The sequence below is a fragment of the Trachemys scripta genome, chromosome 2, assembly GCF_013100865.1.
Source record: "Trachemys scripta elegans isolate TJP31775 chromosome 2, CAS_Tse_1.0, whole genome shotgun sequence".
In the NCBI taxonomy this organism is placed as follows: domain Eukaryota; kingdom Metazoa; phylum Chordata; order Testudines; family Emydidae; genus Trachemys; species Trachemys scripta.
In genome coordinates, this window is record NC_048299.1 from 216655594 (window position 1) to 216677856 (window position 22263).

At 41.3% G+C, this 22263-nt stretch overlaps 1 protein-coding gene across 1 annotated transcript in view; it reads right to left on the minus strand.

The window, feature by feature from the left end:
- Nucleotides 1-8237: 8237 nt before the first annotated feature.
- Nucleotides 8238-22263, minus strand: part of LOC117871648 (transmembrane protein 68-like) — a 33782-nt gene continuing 19756 nt past the window's right edge. Inside the window, exons 4-6 of the mRNA XM_034759444.1 lie at nucleotides 18742-18802; nucleotides 18166-18305; nucleotides 8238-9855 (exon numbers count right to left, since the gene is read on the minus strand). Of these exons, the coding sequence (XP_034615335.1) occupies nucleotides 9751-9855; nucleotides 18166-18305; nucleotides 18742-18802 (306 nt within the window). The 3' untranslated portion in view covers nucleotides 8238-9750. The remainder of the gene's footprint in view (nucleotides 9856-18165; nucleotides 18306-18741; nucleotides 18803-22263) is intronic.

The following is a 22263-nucleotide window of genomic DNA, read 5'->3' on the forward strand; positions in this document are numbered from 1 at the left end:
TTTTTATTTCAGAAGGTTGAAAAAGCTACTGGAGGGAAGCTGTTCTAGACTTGATTTTAACAAATAGGGAGGAACTCGTTGAGAATTTGAAAGTAGAAGGCAGCTTGGGTGAAAGTGATCATGAAATCATAGAGTTTGCAATTCTAAGGAAGGGTAGAAGGGAGAACAGCAAAATAGAGACAATGGATTTCAGGAAGGCAGATTTTGGTAAGCTCAGAGAGCTGATAGGTAAGGTCCCATGGGAATCAAGACTGAGGGGAAAAATAACTGAGGAGAATTGGCAGTTTTTCAAAGGGACACTCTTAAGGGCCCAAAAGCAAGCTATTCTGCTGGTTAGGAAAGATAGAAAATGTGGCAAAAGACCACCTTGGCTTAACCACAAGATCTTGCATGATCTAAAAAACAAAAAGGAGTCATACAAAAAATGGAAACTAGGACAGATTACAAAGGATGAATCTAGGAATGCCCACAGGTAAGTGGGGAAATGACACAGGAATGCAGGGGCAAGATTAGAAAGGCAAAGGCACAAAATGATCTCAAACTAGCTACGGGAATAAAGGGAAACAAGAAGACTTTTTATCAATACATTAGAAGCAAGAGGAAGACCAAAGACAGGGTAGGCCCACTGCTTAGTGAAGAGGGAGAAACAGTAACAGGAAACTTGGAAATGGCAGAGATGCTTAATGACTTCTTTGTTTCGGTCTTCACCGAGAAGTCTGAAGGAATGCCTAACCTAGTGAATGCTAATGGGAAGGGGGTAGGTTTAGCAGATAAAATAAAAAAAGAACAAGTTAAAAATCACTTAGAAAAGTTAGATGCCTGCAAGTCAACCGGGCCTGATGAAATGCATCCTAGAATACTCAAGGGGCTAATAGAGGAGGTATCTGAGCCTCTAGCTATTATCTTTGGAAAATCATGGGAGACGGGAGAGAGTCCAGAAGACTGGAAAAGGGCAAATATAGTGCCCATCTATAAAAAGGGAAATAAAAACAACCCAGAAAACTACAGACCAGTTAGTTTAACTTCTGTGACAGGGAAGATAATGGAGCAAGTAATTAAGGAAATCATCTGCAAACACTTGGAAGGTGGTAAGGGATAAGGAACAGCCAGCATGGATTTCTAAAGAACAAATTGTGTCAAACCAATCTGATAGCTTTCTTTGATAGGATAACGAGTCTTGTGGATAAGGGAGAAGCTGTGGATGTGGTATACCTAGACTTTAGTAAAGCATTTGATACGGTCTCACATGATATTCTTATCGATAAACTAGGCAAATTCAATTTAGATGGGGCTACTATAAGGTGGGTGCATAACTGGCTGGATAACCATACTCAGAGAGTTGTTATTAATGGTTTCCAATCCTGCTGGAAAGGCATAACGAGTGGGGTTCCGCAGGGGTCTGTTTTAGGACCGGCTCTGTTCAATATCTTCATTAACGACTTAGATATTGGCATAGAAAGTACACTTATTAAGTTTGCGGATGATACCAAACTGGGAGGGATTGCAACTGCTTTGGAGGACAGGGTCATAATTCAAAATGATCTGGACAAATTGGAGAAATAGTCTGAGTTAAACAGGATGACGTTTAACAAAGACAAATGCAAAGTGCTCCACTTAGGAAGGAACAATCAGTTTCACACATACAGAATGGGAAGAGACTGTCTAGGAAGGAGTACGGCAGAAAGGGATCTAGGGGTTATAGTGGACCACAAGCTAAATATGAGTCAACAGTGTGATGCTGTTGCAAAAAAAGCAAACATGATTCTGGGATGTATCAACAGGTGTGTTGTGAGCAAGACACGAGAAGTCATTCTTCTGCTCTATTCTGCTCTGGTTAGGCCGCAGCTGGAGTATTGTGTCCAGTTCTGGGCACCGCATTTCAAGAAAGATGTGGAAAAATTGGAAAGGGTCCAGAGAAGAGCAACAAGAATCATTAAAGGTCTTGAGAACATGACCAATGAAGGAAGGCTGAAAGAATTGGTTTTGTTTAGTTTGGAAAAGAGAAGACTGAGAGGGGACATGATAGCAGTTTTCAGGTATCTAAAAGGGTGTCATAAGGAGGAGGGAGAAAACTTGTTCACCTTAGGATAGAACAAGAAGCAATGGGCTTAAACTGCAGCAAGGGAGGTCTAGGTTGGACATTAGGAAAAATTTCCTAACTGTCAGGGTGGTTAAACACTGGAATAAATTGCCTAGGGAGGTTGTCGAATCTCCATCTCTGGAGATATTTAAGAGTAGGTTAGATAAATGTCTATCAGGGATGGTCTAGACAGTATTTGGTCCTGCCATGCGGGCAGGGGACTGGACTCAATGACCTCTCGAGGTCCCTTCCAGTCCTAGAATCTATGAAAATCATTTATTGAACTAAAATCTAGGGTCCGAGACTGCAACCCCTACTCACAGGAGCGCCACCAGGTTTTCTGCCGCCCTAGCCAGCGGACGGTTCCTCCCCGAAATGCTGCCCCCCACAGAGGCGGCAAAAGGTCCCACTGTCGAAATACTGCCGCGGTCGCTGCCCCCCAAATTGTAGTGCCCTAGGCGACCGCCTAGGTCACCTAATGGGTTGCGCCGGCCCTGCCTACTCAGCCAAACAACCACTGAAACCAACAGGATTTTCACTTGAGTATGCACTATCGGATTGAGCTGCAATTAGGTAAAGAAATGCATTGTAAATACATTAACCAAAATTGTGCAAAACAACTACCTCATCCCATATCTTCACCCAGATGAGGAAATATTTTTTAATTTTCTTAGGGAGAGCAACATCTGTAATTAAAGTTGCATAACTGGTTCCATTCTAGATGGCGTTTTCCAATCATTTAAAATTCTCAATTTTTTAATCTTTCAGGCTTAAAAATTCCATGATTAGTTACAGCCTAAGGTTTTATTTATTTATTTATTATTGGGTAAAAACAAGTAAGCCATTTTTCAATAATAAAGTATTAAATATATTCTTGTCATTAGGGGAAAAAAAGACTTAAAAAAATAGCTTTAACACCTCTGGGGTTTGAGAAAAGAAACTTGAAATTTACCAGGGAGATAACATCTAGATTACTAATGTGTTTTCCTTGGTCTAATGAAAATCCATTTAGATTTGCCTGAATTATAAGAATTTTAAAAAGAAATTTTGAGCATTTTTATCAGATAATGAGGATTTTTAAAAACTAAAGATCTTCCAATATTTCACTGGCACTACGTGTTTGTATGTTAGCAGAGCACTAATACTCATTCAGCAAACAATCTCTTACTATTGGCACTGCACTTGTGCATATGAAAGCTGTGCGGCATTTCTCATTCAGGGTCTAATCCAAAACTCATTGAAGGGCTCATAATCAGGACTGTAGTGCATGGGTTAGATGAGTGAGGCATATAGAGAATGTGCCACTGCAGAAATTGAATTTTGCATAGGGAATGAGGCAAGGATCACACACTAAACAATGAGGATAAAAATAAGTATCAAACAGGTGTCTCAGTCACTGTGTGCTGTGGAACCTGTGCACTGCAGATGTTGCGTGGGGAAGGGATAGTATTTGTTCATTTAATTGAAATCTGCATTGTAATGCATATACACAAGGGAGCAGTTAGTAATGCAGTGGCCACCCTAAATTTGTCGTTTCCTGACTTTTGAGTATTTCACTTTGCGACCTTAATGTCCCTTTTAGATTGTTCTGTGGTTTATAATAATTTATATGCTGTATAAAAATGTGGTGGGTGCTGTACATACATATGACAGGTCACTGATCCAAAAAAGCATGCATTCTAAACAGACAGTTTTCCCAATTTTCATCATTCAGTGTTTTAAACTATTGTGTTGGGGATTTTTTAACAAGGATATGTACATGCACACCTCTTGCATTTTCATTTTTTGTTTTACACAAGCATTTTTAAAAGGCAGTTTTTGTCCAATGTCTGGGGAGTGTCATTATAGACATACTGCTTCCCAGGAGAGGGTGAGTGTTTCCATAATGTCAGAATAAGTTGAAGATTGGACTGGATTTATTTTAATTTAAGTTTCTGTGATGGGGCATGTCCCCCAACAGGGTTAAGAGGGGTTAAGGTGATCAGGCAGGCCAATTAATTCCAGTGGGAGGAGGAATCAGGGAGCATGCCACTAATTAGAAATAGGGTCAGATGAGCAGAAGGCAGGGCCAGTATAAAGCCCAGGAGCAGTGATCAGGAAGGCAGGCTGTGGTTACTCCCTGAGTGGAGGGAGTTGGGAGACTGGCAAAGGCAGAGCGGGGGAAAGTCAGAGGAGTAGGAAGAAGCCCAAGGAAACATCAGCAAGGGGGTCAGACTGGGCAGAAACCTTGGCTGCTTATTATAGGGTCCCTGGCCTGGAACCCAGTGAAGAGGGCTGGCCTGCGTTCCCTTACTATCTACTGGCAAGGGCACTGGAGACACCTGCCAGACAGCAGGTCCAGAAGGACTTTGAATTCCCTGAAAGGAATGAATTACTAACATTCTGCAAGTGATGGCAGTGTTCATTTGGTCAAGGGGGATTCATTTATGCAGCTACCTGGACTTCTTTGTCATCAGTGCAGCAGTCTGCTCAGGAGTCTTGTTTAATTTGATTTAGTCTTGGTCAGCACATCTTTCTTGAAAGCAAAGAGACACTTCATTTGATTTCTTCTCAACAGCTCTTGTACCGAGACATGGTGCTGCATGCCAGGTTAGCAAAGCCTGAGACTGACCCCGATTCAATAGTAACACTTCCTGCTTCCTGTCACAAGTTCTGTGCAGGAACCTCTCCCGATAAATGTAATCGCATTAGTTTACTTTGCAACCTGTATTACACAAAAAATAGTCCTTCTCTGTTGCTAACTAAAGAATCTCTTCTCTTCAAATGAACCTATTTGTGGGACTTCATACAATGGGTAAAGGTGACAGTTTTGCTGGTATAAATTATAACAGCAGCAAGTAGATTTGCAGATCACTCATTTGAAATAAGTGTTTGCTTCCCCAATCATCTCCTTGGGTGTTTACTGTAAAACCTAATGATAAATGTTGGTACGGTTACCTGTTTCACTGCAGACCATTTTAGAAGAAACATTCAACAAGCATGCTTGCTTATTCCCCTCTGATGGATGAAGCAGAGATATTGGCATGGAGGACAGTGAAGCAACTGATTGTTAGGGGACTAAGAGTCCCAGCCTCCCACTCAAAAAATTGAAGTCACTCCAACCCTGCTTATAGGAGAAGGAAAGAGGAGATTCATTCCCTCCCTAGTACCAAAAGCCACAACTGCCTCCTGGCTACAAGGAACCTGAGCTGCCTCCCTCACCTTTCTGGCTGCCAAAAGCCCCACATGTCTCCTTACCCAGCTATTAAAACTCAAGCGCTTCTCTGACACTAAACAATTTCTACTATGCAGTTATGGCTTGGCAATGCATAACTAAATAAATTGGAATTAGATATCAAAATAGGCTAAGGAATAGTGTAGTGATACTGTTCACTGACAAATGTGAAAATTAAAACTTCACTATTTAAATTTATTTGAAGCTGCTACACAATCTCCACACCATTAAGAAGCCAGAAGGCCTTGCTGAACAACCAAGATCCAATATACGGGGACTTGTCTATGGGGTTCATTCATACTGCCCATGATAGTAAGTTAAGCAGATTCCTTCATAGGAAAGTTAAATCGCCTCTGGAGCCCCAGGCAGCACTGGCCAGGCAGCGTGGAAGGGCTGGTTGGGGACGCTGACCCCTCCAGCTCCGCCCCTTTTGCCCAAGACACCGGCCCCCCTACCAGTAAGTTTGTAAGAATGCATACTGACTGGACAAAACTAGCCAACCAGCAACTCCAAGGCCATAAGAAGCAAATATGTAAGAATAATTCAACTGTTGTAAAATAAATACATATGTACATTAAAAAAATGGAATACATGAAAAGACAGCTGGATTGAAGAGGATAGCAATGGCTAAAAATAGATAAATAAAAAGGCACCAATTTTAGCAGGATAAGTAAAAATATATCAGTTACAAGGATTTGGGGTTATGATGCAGTTATATTTAGAATAAAATAGTTATAAATGAGAATTTTAGTGTGCACCTGCATAGTGTAACAAAACAAGACATAAAGAACATGTATTTAACAGAGGGAGGTGGAACAATGCAGGACATTCACCGGAGTGGACCAGCATTAAGCTAACACTAGCAAACAGCTTACCCGCACCCCAGAAAAAGGTAAGAAATTGTTACTCACCTTTAGTAACTGTTGTTCTTCGAGATGTGTTGCTCGTGTCTATTCCATATTATGCTGTCTACTCTATCTGCTTTACTTATGCTTTTTGCTTAATTAAGGTGGTAATATATTGTCCTAAAATTTTCATATTAAAGTTTTAAACTAGTTAAGCTTAGTTTTGGTGTGGATTGTGCTTTTCACCCAACAATGTAAAGCCATCTTCTCAAGGCCTACTGATACTATGGCAATGAAAGATTAAAGTAGGTTTCCACCTAGGTTACTACAATACCCCTTAGTCACTCATCAGCCCTTGGTTATTCACTAACAGACCAGGTTCTACATCCTTTTTCTGTCCAAGAGTTTGGAAACAGGCCTCCAGGAAGACAGCCCTGGGAGGAGTTGCTCTGTACAAGGGCAGTCAGACAATGCTGCAGAGCCGAAGACGGGATGAAGAGTGCAGAGAAGTGAGCCTGGATATAAGTGAAGAGTTTGAATTTAATTTATTGGACTTGTAGTAGTACCGGGGTGGGGTTCGTCCCTTCCTGGGGCACCTGGGAGCCAGGCCGCCCCGCTACAAAGCTAATAACAGTTAGGGCCCAGACCTTTGGGCAGGGATTGAGCACACAATTAACAGTTCAGAGCTCAGGCCCTTAGACAGGGGCTGAGCACACAATTAACAGCCCCGGCCCTGGGTCAGGGCGGGGCAGCAAACCAATAGTCAGTCAGTGGCCCAGGCCTTGTAGCAGGGGCTGGGTCAGTTTGGGTTAGCCCAGGCCCTAGGTCAGGGCAGGGCAGCCAACAGATGGTCTGCCAGGGGCCCAGGCCCCTTGGACAAGGAGGAGGAGAGACTGCCACCCGGCGCGAGGTGGCAGGGGGGAACACAGGCCCACCCACTCCACTGTGTTCCAGCCCGGGGCCCTATCCGCAGCAGTCCGTCTGCCACGCAGTCAGTGGGGATCCTGACCGCAACACACTGACATGGGGACGGGGTCTGCTATCCCCGGGCCACTTCCCATCTCCTCCTCCATGGGTGCCTGTTCCTCCTGAGTTTCGTCTGCTGGGTCGCAGATCATGGGCTCCTCCGGGCCCCGAGCACCAGGTAGGTTTGTCGCTCCCTCTGGGCCCTCGGCAGGGGGAAGCTCAGACTGCTCCTCTGGATACCGGGCTCTCAGCAGGCTCGGCCAGTCCTCCTCAGGATACCGGGCTCTCGGCAGGCTCGGCCAGTCCTCCTCAGGATACCGGGCTCTCGGCAGGCTCAGGCCCGCGGGAGCTCGGGCACCAGCGTCTGTCCTCTCCCGCTGCCGGCCAGCTACTGAGCGCTGTGGCCTGGCCTTTATACTTCCTGTCCCGCCCCTTGACTTTCGGGGGGCGGGGACAGGCCACGGTGGCTCCGCCCACTCTGGCGGCTGTTCTGGCTCGTCGCTTCCAGGGGCGCCTGGGAGCCAGGCCGCCCCGCTACAGGACTCCTAGATTGTGCTAGATGAGAACCTGCTATACTGCATTAGCCACATGGGACAAATCACTGATCTCCAGTTGGGCTGGCCCTATTCTCAGAGCTCTTAAAAAACGGGAGAGAGCCTACAAGACTCACTTCTGGTTTCTTTTTGTCAAAACAGCTGAAATTTGGCCACTTAAAGGTACGGGAGGAGGTTCACTGCAGAAGTGCACACAACTGGAAAACATGAGTATGAGCATTGGTGGCAACGTATTTGGTAAAATACCATTATGAAAGATTTCAGAGTAGCAGCCGTGTTAGTCTGTTTTTTTCCTCCTGCTGATAATAGCTCATCTTAATTAATTAGCCTCTTACAGTTGGTATGGCTACTTCCACTTTTTCATGTTCTCTGTATGTATATATATCTTCTTACTATATGTTCCATTCTATGCATCCGATGAAGTAGGCTGTAGCCCACGGAAGCTTATGCTCAAATAAATGTGTTAGTCTCTAAGGTGCCACAGATACTCTTGTTCATTATGAAAGAGTGTTTGAAGAAGGAATCCACACACAGAAGTTTGTCAGTTTTACAAGAGTGAGTCAAGTATAACTTCCAATTTTATTTGTTTCCAGGATTTCATGCACTACATTTAAAATATAGATTTGAATTACTAAATACATTAATATGTAGAGTGAAGCAACAGGGCATTTAGTTTTGATTCTTTTCTGTACTCATATACTTCTGTACTGGATACTTTTCAAATTGAGCTTCCAAGAAGACAAGAAATCTAAATGCTTCAGTGCACTTTTTTTTATGAACATAGATTTAGCTCAAAAGTTTGTACTCTACACATTTTAATACCAAATCAAGCAGACCATGATGCTGTACAAAATGACCAACTGGAGTTGTTTCTTCAGATCAAATTTTCCTGATTTTCCTCTTGTAAAAGTAGACAAGTGGCTATTGCAAGAAGATTAAAGCACAAAAAAATAAATGTTTGCTCAGTCTTTTGGAGTCATTAAAGAGCAAATACTATAAGGGCAATAATTGCATGAAATAAAAGCAAAAAAGGCATCTTTGAGTAGGAAGTTTTCTGCCACTGCCACTTGGGAGCTCATCTCTAACATTTTGGATAAAATGTTGGTCCAATTAAAGTCAAAGGGATTTTACTATTGAGTATAGGGGGGGTCAGGATTTTCACTCCCTATTTTTTGCAATTTAAACAATTCAAACATTAGACAGTGCTTCAACTTTTTACGTTAGAATAAGTTAGTAATTCTGCTGTGAAAGAATGAATATGATTACTATATCAGAGCATCTATGCCAAGCAAATTACTGTTAAATTTGGTGAAACATCAAAAATTTAAAAGTAACCTGCAAAGGAGAAAAGATGGGTTTGTGCTTTTTGTTTGTTTGTTTTTGTTTCTGGTACATCAAGAAGGCCTGAAGAGTTTTTCTCCCTGTGAGGATCTAGGAGGGTTTCTTCTTTCTTTTTTATATTAGAAAATTTTAGGTGTTGTCTGCCTTGGAAGAATCTGTGATGATTGGAGAACTAGCACAATGGGAGCTGTGCTATTGAGCAGTCAAAGCATTCTTAGACTCTGGGTTTTCATTTGTTTTGTTAGCACATGTTTAAAACATAACTTTTAAGGAACATCTTGTCATTTCAATTAAAGTGAGCCCACAGTGCCGATCTGAGACACCCCAAGAGGTTCTCCAACACAACCAGACTAGATGTTTATTATTGGCCTATTCCTATTCCCATCGACTTAAAATGGGCTTTGGATCAGGTTCATGGCTTTCAGTGGTACCAGTATCAAAACCTAAGTGGGGGGGTGGGGTGGAAAATTCCACCTCCAAAAAAACACCCCCACCTTTTCAGGCCATCTTCACATATCATAAGCTAGTAAAAAGAGCATGAGCCTAAATTTTTCAAAATCCTTTGTAAGCCAATTTTATCTTTTAAGAATTTGAGTTTTGGCCCGTTTCCACTTGCTGATCAGAGATATAAGAGAGACCGCCCTTGTTGGGAGAAAAACGAATTTTTTTAAAAGTTCAAAGTTCAGTAACATGTAGTTATTAATACTTTTACAACAAGGTATGTACATTTTAAACATATATGTAAACACACTAATCATCTTTCTGATGTTTATCAAATCGTTCCAATAGAGCCCTTAATATATTTCCTGGGAGTTTTTGGTGTCTGTCTCTTAGCGCTTCGATGGCAATCTTTGTCTGTTGAAAGAAAGAGAAGTGGAAACATTTTATATTATAGGAATGACGAGTCATTATTTTCTTCACGTTTTCCCAAGGTTGCAAAATATATACAAAAAGTCTAAAACTCTATGGAAACTGGTAAGGGTATGGGCAGAGGGGGCAGAAAAGGGAAATTCTTCACAAGATCCCATCAAACACTTGCTGAGGAAGAGTCTCATTTCCAGATGCTAGTGTATTTTCCTGTGATAACTAAGCATACTAAACAATTATATCTAGCTATGCAATAGTGACATAGACATGTTATCTCACTAAAGCCCTAATTATAATAATCTCTAAACTAAACCAGCACCGAGGAAAACCTATTCAGTGTAAAATCCTTTGCCACAAGTTTCAAGAGGCAGTTTCCCTTTCAAAACCAGCTATACACTTTTCAAACTCTATTTTAAATGTTTACTGTTCATTAAAATATTCATGGCATGGCTAAATAAAAAGGGAGATTTAGGATGTAAAAGGACAATTCCTTCAGCATTCAAATGTACTGTTCCCAACAAATCAGGTTTCTTCAGGCCTATTGACTCTCATCCACTATAATTAGGCTCCAGCTAAAATATGGTAATCAGCCAAGACTCTTTCCTCTACACCCCACCAACACTATAAACCAGGTCAACTTGAATTTAGTTAAAAAGGTCAATGGGAACTCTTTGGTGCTCAAACTCTTGGGGTGGGGGGATCAGACTATTTTTTGTAGGTGCCTAAAGATGGAATACTGAGCCTAGATTTAGGCACATAATTTTGAAAATCTTGGCTAATACATATAAATGCTTTGGAATCCGGAAATTTTAAATGTTTCTCATACTAACATTAACACCCACAGTGCTCCGGTAGGGCCCAAACCTCAGCCAGTTTGCACCAAGTAAGGATCTGACTTATAATATTTATCATTTGCAGATGACAGTCATGTATTTTCTTGGATTTCATAGATTCAAGGACTGGAAGGGACCTTGAGAGGTCATCAAGTCCAGTCCCCTGCCCTCATGGCAGGACCAAATACTGTCTAGACCATCCCTGATAGACATTTATCTAATCTACTCTTAAATATCTCCAGAGATGGAGATTCCACAACCTCCCTAGGCAATTTATTCCAGTGTTTAACCACCCTGACAGTTAGGAACTTTTTCCTAATGTCCAACCTAAACCTCCCTTGCTGCAGTTTAAGCCCATTGCTTCTTGATTTAATTTCCATTTTAAGAAAACTGGGGGGAGGGATAGCTCAGTGGTTTGAGCATTAGTCTGCTAAGCCCAGGGTTATGAATTCAATCCTTGAGGGGGCCATTTAGGGATCTAGGGCAAAAAACCTGTCTGGGGATTGGTCCTACTTTGAGGAGGGAGTTGGACTAGATGACCTCCTGAGGTCCCTTCCAACCCTGATATTCAATGAGAAACTTCCTCTGAGTTTTGGTATTTAAAGATGACCAGTAAAGCAAGACTTTTTTTTTTTTTTTTAATTCCTCCTTTAGGAAAAGTATATAAAGCCAGTCTCAGCGATTTTCTTTTGCTTATAATATTCATATGAAAAGAAGGCTCTATTATTTCTAATCTTTGTAGGAGAAACTTGATAAGATCACCAGAAAATGAAATTAGTATTACAGCCTTAAGTAACATCCTGAGCCACATCTCTCCTTCCCTCCAAAGAGTCTCAGAGACTATACACAGATTGTTTACTCTCTCTGTCCCTCTCCACCATAAATGAAGCAAAGTGTGGATTCCATTTCTTAGGCTTGGTCTACACTAAACCCCCAAATCGAACTAAGGTACGCAACTTCAGCTACGTGAATAACGTAGCTGAAGTTCAAAGTACCTTAGTTCGAACTTACCTCGGTCCAAACGCGGCAGGCAGGCTCCCCCGTCGACTCCGCGGTACTCCTCTCGTCTAGCTGGAGTACCGCAGTCGACGGCGAGCACTTCCTGGTTCGACTTATCGCGTCCAGACAAGACGCAATAAGTCAAACCCAGAACTTCGATTGCCAGCCGCCGAATTAGCGGCTGGGTGTAGACATACCCTTAGAGAGAAAGGGATTGTGTTTGGAGAGATGCAACATAGAATACATCCATGTAAGACATCTAGTCAGGTCTGCTAGCAAAGAAAGGAAAGGAAAGACTATAGCCACCTGACATTTTTACTTAAAAAAACAACAACCCTGAACATGCCACAGAAAAATGTCATGAAAAAATATGTTAAGGTAGTCCTACATCAGGAAGAACCAATGGAAGGCACAAACAAATAGTTGCCTTTGCTTGCAGTGCACCTTTAAAATATTCCTCTCCAAACTGTAGGAGTTTTCAGGCTTTCGTGTATTGAAAGTGATGTTTATCAAATAGCACTGTCAGCTATTCATCAGCAACTTAAATTCACAGGAGTACCATTTATCCCAGATTAAGCTCTCTCACATCACAAATGAAGTTTCACTAACAGCCACACCTGTAAACTTCTGGGTTTAGAGTCAAGCTGTGTTCCTTTCTCCTGCAGAATATTTTAGTAATGAGGAGGCCTATCAAGTTACCTTCATTTACTCCTGTGCAATCCCATTGTCTTCAAAGAGGAGACTACTGAAATCTTATTGGTTCATCTTTGTGCAGGAGTGTCCTTACAGCCTTTGAAGTTGGTGAATGATCCTTTACCAAGCAAATATAGGAGAAGAAAATGGAAACCTCCTAAAGTCCAGGGGCTGCTTTGTCATTTTGCCTGAGTAAGGCTTCTACTCTTTCCCCTTGTTCCTTTGAAAAGAAGTCACTCTTTCCTTTGTGGACCTTCTCTTTGGCCTCTGCATCTATCTTAGATGACAGAACAAGGTTGGATTTGTTCTTTGGAAATTTATAAAAACACAATGTGTCTTTTCACATTACTGTTAATTCTCAGTCCTCTTTAATTATTCCTCTTATTGGGTTTAGGGTAAGTCGTGTTTCCTTTTTCCTTCTTTTTGGAAGTGTCTTCCTGTGGATGAATGGATGGACATATTCTTTTTGGCTACATGCCTCCAACCGTAGTGGAGCAATGACTCTTGTGTAATGGAGCCAAAAGCCATGCTTGGGTCACCTGAGTTAGATTTCTCAGCATGTCCAGGGGACTCTGGGTGCCCAGGCCTGAGGGATTTTGGGAAGTTAATGTGTGCTGAGGAAGGGCAGGTACTGTAGAGAGAGGGGAGATTCTAATGTAATTCTGTTTCTTTCCTCTCCCTGGTTTTTCCCATTGTACATTCAGGAGGTCCTTCTCGGTGATGGTGGTGGTGAAGGGGAAGAGGAGACAGGATATTGGTGATCTGAATCTAAGGGAAAGCAAATAATTCTCTGAATTTTTAAGTGACTGAAATTAAGTTTATGTTGGTGGAGGAACGTAGCTGCTCCGATATTCCCACATCCAAGTAAGTGGCTCAGTCTGGAACTTACGAACATAAGAATGGCCCTACTGGGTCAGACCAAAGGTCCATTTAGCCCAGTATCCTGTCTTCCAACAGTGGACAGTGCCAGGTGCCCCAGAGGGAATGAACAGAACAGGTAATCATCAAGTGATCCATCCTCTGAGAACCTGGGAATAGAAAAGATATTTTCTTCCTCCTGGGAGTCAGGCCTGCATTTGATTTTAGAAACTACTTTGTGCAGGTCCTCAACTGTCTTCTGCTTCTCGAGACATTTTATGCTGTACTTGTCACTGTGGAATCTAAATATACCACAAAATAGAAGAGGATAAAAAGCAGGAGGAAAGAAGTAATAATAATATAGTCCCTTTAGCTCCCATAGAAAATAAGAGCAGAAAAAGATTGCAGAAACTACCTCAGGGAAAGATGCAAATGTAAACGAAGGTCTGAATGTAAAAAGTGTTCACTCTCAGGTGAACCCAGCAGTAATCCAGTCAGCTTTTTACCTTCTTTGTCTTCTCTAGAAGCTTGTGTCCTTTGCAGACCTCTTCACCATCACTTACACATTTGTTACCTCAATATCAAACTATAGCAATGTGCTCTAAATAGAATTATGCATTGAAAGCATTCAGAGAGTAACACTGGGGCAGAACACACAGCAGCTGTCTCAGTGAAGCATTTTTCTGGGAACTCATGACATAAGTGCTCTGGGATCTGCACTGGCTGTGTAATGGTGCTATCTAACTCCAGGTGGTGTTTAAGGTATTGGTTATGACTTAGGAAGCCTTAAATAGCCTGTAACCCTGCCTGCCTGAGCTGGGCCGGCCCACAACATTTTGGCACCTGAGGCGGGGAGCTCAAATGATGCCCCCATACCCTCTCGCTTGGGCCAAAACTTTGAAAGGTCTCAATTCTGCCTTCTTCCTGTTCTATTCCTCTCATGGTACTGCTCTGCTACCTACCCCAATAAAGGAGAACTAACAACTTAAAATGCCTTGTTCAAAAATTTTAAATAACACTTAACTTTCAAACACCTGAACAGCAAATGTAACTTTTCTTGTCTGCATAACAAACACTGGCATTTTTATCTGTTTGAATAATCAAAGTGGTGCTTTCCATGCCTTCTTGGTTGCAAAGATTTAAACTGCTTCCTGAAGGTCCACAGTCTGGGCCAGCTCATGCTCTATTGAGATGGTTGCAAGGCCGACCAGCCTCTCCTGTGTCATTGTGGAGCGTAGATGTGTTTTTATTAACTTCAGCTTGGAGAAGCTGCGTTCTCCACTGGCAACTGTTACAGGAAGTGTTAGAAGTATGCACAGAGCACCAAAAACATTTGGAAAGAGGATGGTCATCTTATTTGTGCACATATATTCTGGAACAGCCTTTGGAGTTGATCCTGCTGAAATATATCTTAAAAGGGCTTTCAGTTCATCACCTAAATCACTCGCATCAATAACGCGCATGTCATCATGTGTCAACACTGTCTCTAGTGCCCTGCATTGCTGGTGTAGGTCTTCTTCTGGTATAGTGAGGAGTTTTGGAATATCATACAACATCCCAAATATACTGCTGTGTTCCTTGAGCTGCATGAAATGTTCTTCAACTGCACAATCGTTCTTTATTGCACAATCTAGCACCTGGTTAAAGAATTCAACTTTGAATTGTTGTTTCGGGTCTCTTATGGGATTATCCCATGCCTCATAATCAAAATGTCTTCTTCTTCAGTGGCTCTTGTATTCTTGAATGGGTGGGAAAATAGCTTCAGTGTGAAGTTCCTTTGCCAACTTCTGTGCACTCTTCAGAACATTTTGAAATCCCTCATCTGACCAGTAAGACTGTAGGTATAACTTTGCTTTGTCCAGTTTTTCCATTGCTCCAGATATATCAAGGTCAACACCTTGGAGTCGCTTGCTTACAACATTTATTTCAAATAGTATGTTATGCCACAACACTAAGTCACACAGAAATTTGAAGTTATATATGTTTCTGGTGATTCCATTTCCCTCTGCCACTGTTCTCCCATGAACAGTTCCTGGCATAGCATTATCCTCCATAATGGCAAGTATCTTCCCAATTTGGTATTTGATAGGCTTTCCCATCGTGTGGCACTCAGTGGTTTCAGTGACAGAGAGGATGTTTCCAGATATTGCTTCAAAATTTGCCATTGATGAGTTGATGCAGAGAAAAATACATAGATGCTTTGAATTACATTAAAAAATTCAGCAGCCTCACTAGAAGCTGATGCTGCATCACTGACCACTGAATGAGAACTGCATGGGACAAAAAAAGCTCGAGGGTTTAACTTTCGGATCTGTGTCTGCACTCCTCTGTTCTTTCCTCTCATGTTTGCACCATTATCGTAGCCCTGACCTCTCATGTCAGCTATCACAATTCCCGTATCTTTCAGCTTTTTAAGAAGCACATTTGTCATATCAGCTCCTGTAGTATTATCAATGTCAATAAATTCTAAATGCTCTCTGACAGTCACCATTGCAGGAACATTATCACTAGGTTCTGTTGTTGTTATAAAATGCACCATTAAAGTCATTTGTTCCATATGGCTGATGTCACATGTACAGTCCAGAATAACAAAGTAATATCTTTCTGACTTCAGATCTGCCACAATCTTCTGTTTGACTTTTGTTGCCAGTAACTGTATGATCTCTGTATGAATTGTTTTTCCAAGGTAGTGGTGTGTGTACATTTCTTGGGTGGTGACTCTTCTTAGATGATCCTGGAGTACAGCATCAAACTCAGCCATCAGCTCCACAATTTTAAGGAAGTTTCCATTGTTTGGCACATACAGATGAACTGAAGTGCCACGCAGTGCTAGGTTTTGGGTAGCAAGCATTCTCACAATCGCAATGAGCCTTTTCAGAACATTTTGCCAGTAAAGAGACTCTGATGCAATCTTCTCTTGATGCTGATCATCTTTGGTGGCCTTTAACCTTAGTCTCATCTCAAGCTCTTTCCACCTATGGAATGCTCTCTGGTGATTTGCTGCCTTCTCATGGCATGCCAGATTTTTCCAGTCCTTTGTTTCTGTAGAACCCAATGTATCTGGAACATTAGACTGAAAGAGTTTGCAACAAAAACAGTATGCAGCATTCTGGGTTTTTGAGTACATAAGCCATGACCTCTCCACTTTGTCACCATTGGGGATTTCACAGCAGTAATGTGTTGGATGGAAACTTCTATTTTCATTGTCTTTGGGGAATATGAAGTTTTTCACTTGCTGTGGCCCATGCAGTACAAGGAAGTCCCTCAGACTACTACTCACATCCTCACTGGGGCCAGAAGGCTCACCATGAACATTTGTGTCTATGTATCTATCGTGCTTAGATAGAAAAGCTTCCTTTGCTTTCTTTCTTTTTCTGAATGCTGCCCCAGCGGGGCGTTTTCTTCTTTCACTCCTGACTGCTGTTCTGTGCCAGCTATAGTGGTGCTCAACACTCAGTTGAAGGGGACAAATAAGCAGGCTGGTAGCAGGGCCTGAGTGAGGGAAGATATCAGTGTCTTAAGGGCCTAACTGGCTCCTACTACTTCAGTTGACTGCCTGCCCTCAAGTGGGTTCAGGGAAGCAGCAGGAAACAGGAAGCTCCCTGAGAAGCTGGTGTTAATCAGCCAGGCTCCTGGGGGTGCTAAAGAGGTACATAAGAGGCTCCTCCTCCTCTCTCTCCCTGCAGCTTTCTGTTATTCACTCTCACCTTTTCTCCTGCCTGCCTGTTATGTCTCTTGTGCCCTACTTCCTCCAGCACAGCACTCCACCATCTCTGTGCATCTAGAGCAGAGAGAATACATATGCACCAGCAGTAGACACAATTTTCTACACTCTGGGTCCTAGTGTGCCCCTTCCCCCCAGTCTGGCACCCGAGGCGACTGCCTCAGTTCATCTCATGGTAAGGCCAGCCCTGACCTGAGGGATTGCCTCTCCCCCAGCCATAGTGCCACAGCTGTGGTCACCAGAGGCACTTAAGCTGAATCCCCTTCACTATAAGGGAGTTGTGGATAGCAGGATGCTCTCTGTGATGGCTCTAAGACTCTAGAACTTGCTCTCCATCAGTCAAAAATAGCACAGATTTGGTGACCTTCTAGACACACTGCCAGATATCTGTTAGATGGGGTTTTTGGAGAGGGCTGGCTAGGAGGGTGGTGAAGCACTGGAATGGGTTACCTAGGGAGGTGGTGGAATCTCCATCCTTAGAGGTTTTTAAGGCCCGGCTTGACAAAGCCTTGGCTGGGATGATTTAGTTGTTGTTGGTCCTGCTTTGAGCAGGGGATTGGACTAGATGACCTCCTGAGGTCTCTTCTAACCCTAATATTCTGTAATTCTAAGTATACCGTCTAGAACTATGAATGTGTGGAAAGCTCTTTTGTGGGTTGGTGGAAGGCAGATTTCCTCTCTGAATGATTGTTTTAATGCTGCTGGGGGTTTGTTGTAATATTAATTATGTGTTAGGGCACTAGAGCCTTTCATGCACATTTGTAAAAGTTATTTTAGCTCCTTTTGAGACAGTTTACCATCTGGAAACAAGGTCCAGGACCTTGTGATCAGCCAGCTCTTCACAGACTAACAGCAAGTGATCCACAGAACACAGTCCAGAAACCTCTGGTATAAAGTATTGAGGGAGAGGGCCAGGGAGGATAGTGATGAGACAGAACAATGCACAAATCTGTGGAGGAATCTAACAGTGTAAGATAGTGTTGTCTGGAGTGGAGAAAATGATATTTCAGCCAGAGATATGTTATTGAATAACAATACACTATTTAAGATGATCAATATACTGTAAGAAAGTTTTACTTCATAAGAAACCAGTAGACACAGAATTTGATGTTAAATATTTCACACCTAACTAACATCATTTAAACTAAGACTGTAGGTTCCCTGAAGTTTCAAAGAGAAGAGCCAACTTACCTTTTCAACTAGTTCCGTAACTGTTATATTTGGATCATAGGGAATGGGATCTCCAATATATGTGCGAAGTTTGACTGGGAACCCTCCAAATTCAGGAGCGAGTGGCAATTGAAAACGTTCATTCAACCACCTAATAAACCCTGTGAATTAAAAAAAAATACATTTTGAGAGATCGTAGATAAATTTAGAAGCTGGTAGAGTCCCTGAATCAAAATGGTGCCCGGATTGTAACTAACAAATCTTAAGTGATTTGGTTAAAGGCAACATGAAGGTCAAACAATATTCAGGGCACATAATCTTGAAAATAATAATCTACTCTTCCATTACCTCATGCATACCAAGTACCAGTTTAAGATGAGTCACCATGTAAAACACAATTAATACCTAGTCCAACAAATACATATAAAGATTAAATAACCAGAAGAGTTTACATCACAAGAAACAGTTACCAGAGTTAGAAGAGAACAAAAGATTAGAAAGAAATTCACAAGACGAGTATTTCCCAGAAACCGTTGATTTTGAAAATATAAATAAAACTCTACGAATTTGAAAAGATATGTATGAAGTAAATCTTACATGTTGTTCCAAGTGTTCTACAGCCTTCCCGAATATTCTGAGTAAACAAAGGGATGATGGGCTAAGAAATAAGGAAAAGAAGTGGTAAGACTATGGACAATAGTCCTTTTTTTCTTTTAAATCTTGCATCAGCTTTGAATAGAGTCATTTTGCATCTCTATCATGTGGTTATAGTCAACTTTACCATCCCATTAAATCAAAATGAAACTGTTAATTTATCATGACTAGAAACTCAAAAGGAGTCACATGTTTGCCAGTTAAAACTACAGCTAGTTATGTACCATGTGAGACTCCATTTTCTGAGGGTTCTTAGAACGTAAATCACATGTATTCATTATCATCACGATGAACACCAAAACAACACTGACAGAATAATACTTAGAAGAAGAAAAAATAATTTCACAGATATCAGAATTATCAGTTTCAGGAGTCCTGTTCAGCAATTTTTTTTCCAGTGCCTAAGAAGTCAGAATACTAGTGAGTTAGACAAAAAACCATCCAGATAGAGATATTATTTTGGTAACAAAATCTTGCAAGCAGATATTATAAATGCAGCACAAGTCCCATAGAAAACATACACAGACTATGCAATTTAAAAGTCTCAATTGTATTATGAAACTCTTGCAAATATTAGGGGAGGGGGCAAGAAGAAAGGATGACCAAATATATCTTCTGCTAAAGCTTCACATTGTTGTGGGATTACAATAGACTAAATGTTTTAATGTAGGTTTTTGTTTAAAAGGATTCTGATTAGGGCTGTCAAGCGATTAAATAATTAATTGTGATTAATTGCACGATTAAAAAATTAATCGTGATTAATCACACGATTAATAGCACTGTTAAACAATAGAATACCATTTATTTAAATATTTTTTGATGTTTTCTATATTTTCAAATATATTGATTTCAATTACAACACAGAATACAAAGTGTACGGTGCTCACTTTACTTTTTATTATAAATATTTGCACTGTAAAAAACAAAAGAAATAGTATTTTTCAATTCACCTAATACAAGTACTCTAGTGCAATCTCTTTATTATGAAAGTTGAACTTACACATGTAGAATTATATACAAAAAAACTGCACTTAAAAATAAAACAATGTGAAACTTTAGAGCCTACAAGTCCACTCAGTCCTACTTCTTGTTCAGCCAATCATTCAGACAAACTAGTTTGTTTACTTTTGCAGGAGATAATGTTTCCAGCTTCTTGTTTACAATGTCACCTGAAAGTGAGAACAGGTATTCACATGGCACTCTTGTAGCTGGCATCGCAAGATATTTACGTGCCAGATGCGCTAAAGCAGGGGTGGCCAAATTTACTGGTCCTCCGAGCTGCATACGACCATCTTCAGAAGTTTGAGAGCCAGGGCACACCTGCTGGGAGATGGTGCACCCCGCATGGCTGAAGCCCCTAGACCCCCTTCCCTGTTGGACAGAAGCGTTTACCTCACCACCCCACTGCAAGGCAGAGGTCCTGAGCTTCCCCCTCCCAGTCTGGCAGGTGGAGGGGGGGGCCGCATGGAGGGCTTGCAAGCCGCATTTTAATGGTAAAAGAGCCACATGTGGCTCGCCAGCCACAGTTTGGTCACCCCTGCACTAAAGACTCATATGTCCCTTCATGCTTCAACCACCAGTCCAGAGGACATGCGTCCATGCTGATGATGGGTTCTGCTCAATAACAATTCAAAGCAGTGCAGACTGACGTGCATTCATTTTCATCATCTGAGTCAGATGCTACCAGCAGAAGGTTGATTTTCTTTTTTGGTGGCTCAGGTTCTGTAGTTTCCGCACCAAAGTGTTGCTCTTTTAAGACTTCTGACAGCATGCTCCACACCTCGTCCCTCTCAGAGTTTGGTAGGCACTTCAGATTCTTAAACCTTGGGTTGAGTGCAATAGCTATCTCTAGAAATCTCACATTGGTACATTCTTTTTGGCTTGTCAAATCTGCAGTGAAAGTGTTCTTAAAAGTAACAACATGTGCTGAGTCATCATCAAAGACTACTATAACATGAAATATATGGCAGAATGTGGGTAAAACACAGAGCAGGAGATATTCAATTCTCCCCCAAGAAGTTCAATCATGAATTTAATTAACGGATTTTTTTTAACTAGCATCATCAGCCCGGAAGCATGTCCTCTGGAATGGTGGCCAAAGCATGAAAGGGCATATGAATGTTTAGCATATCTGGCATGTAAGTACCGTTCAATGCCGGCTACAAAATGCCATGCAAATGCCTGTTCTCACTTTAAGGTGACATTGTAAATAAGAAGCGGGCAGCATTATCTCCCATAACTGTAAACAAGTTGTTTGTCTTAGAGATTGGCTGAACAATAAGTACAACTGAGTGGACTTGTAGGCTCTGAAGTTTACATTGTTTTGTTTTTGAGTGCAGTTATGTAACCAAAAAAAAAATCTACATTTGTAAATTGCACTTTCACAATAGAGAGATTGTATTTGTATGGTATTTGTATGAGGTGAATTGAAAAATATTATTTATTTTTATTTTTTACAATTCAAATATTTGTAATAAATAATAATATAAAGTGAGCTCTGTAAACTTTGTATTCTGTGTTGTAATTGAAATCAATATATTTGAAAATGTAGAAAAACATCCAAAAATATTTAATAAATGTCAATTGGTATTCTACTGTTTAACAGTATAATTAAAACTGTGATCAATCACGATAAATTTTTTTAATCGTGATTAATTTGTTTTTAGTTTATCATGTCAGGATACTGCAATTAATTGACATCCTTAGAAACAACACAATGGAATCCCTGTTTGTATACCAAGTGAACATAAGGATGTGAAGTTAACATGAAGTCAGTGCACCAGGGAATAAACCTTGGAGAAAAAGAGAGATCATCCTTACTCTGGGGACAAACAATGGATTTGGAGGGATATAAGAAGAAGGCAAAAGAACACCTCTTTTTCCTGCATCTGAGGATATAATTGGGCAGTATGATTACATTCATGAAAATGAGATCCCAACCTGCCCTGGTTGGGAGCACTGTAAAGGACATTTAGGTGAGAATTGACTGCTTTTAGACAGATGGTTAGCCTGTTAAAGTTAAGTTTAGTCTCTAGAAAGCATATAGGGATTTAGTTTTATATGTAATCTTTCTGTTTCCATCATTATCCTTACTCTCTCTGAAATCTTGGATAATAAACTTATGATTGTTTTCACTATAAATATATCTCAGTGTTGTGATGTTATATAGGAGCCGATCTTCACTTGAATCAAACAAGTTGGCATGTACACTGTACTCTTGATGATAGCAAACCAGGTATTACTGTCAATAGCTAGTGACAGGGGCTGGATATCACAGGGGAATGCTTCAAAAGAGCTCGGGAACTGGGATGCACCTACTGTTAGCCTGCAAACCATAGTGAGGGCTCCCATTGCCCTGAGGAGAGTATTTGGGTGACTAACAGACTGGTGGTGTAAGGGATCTGAAACCCAGTTAAGCACAAGCAATTCTTCCTCTAGCTGGAGACAGGGAGGTAACAAGGTGAT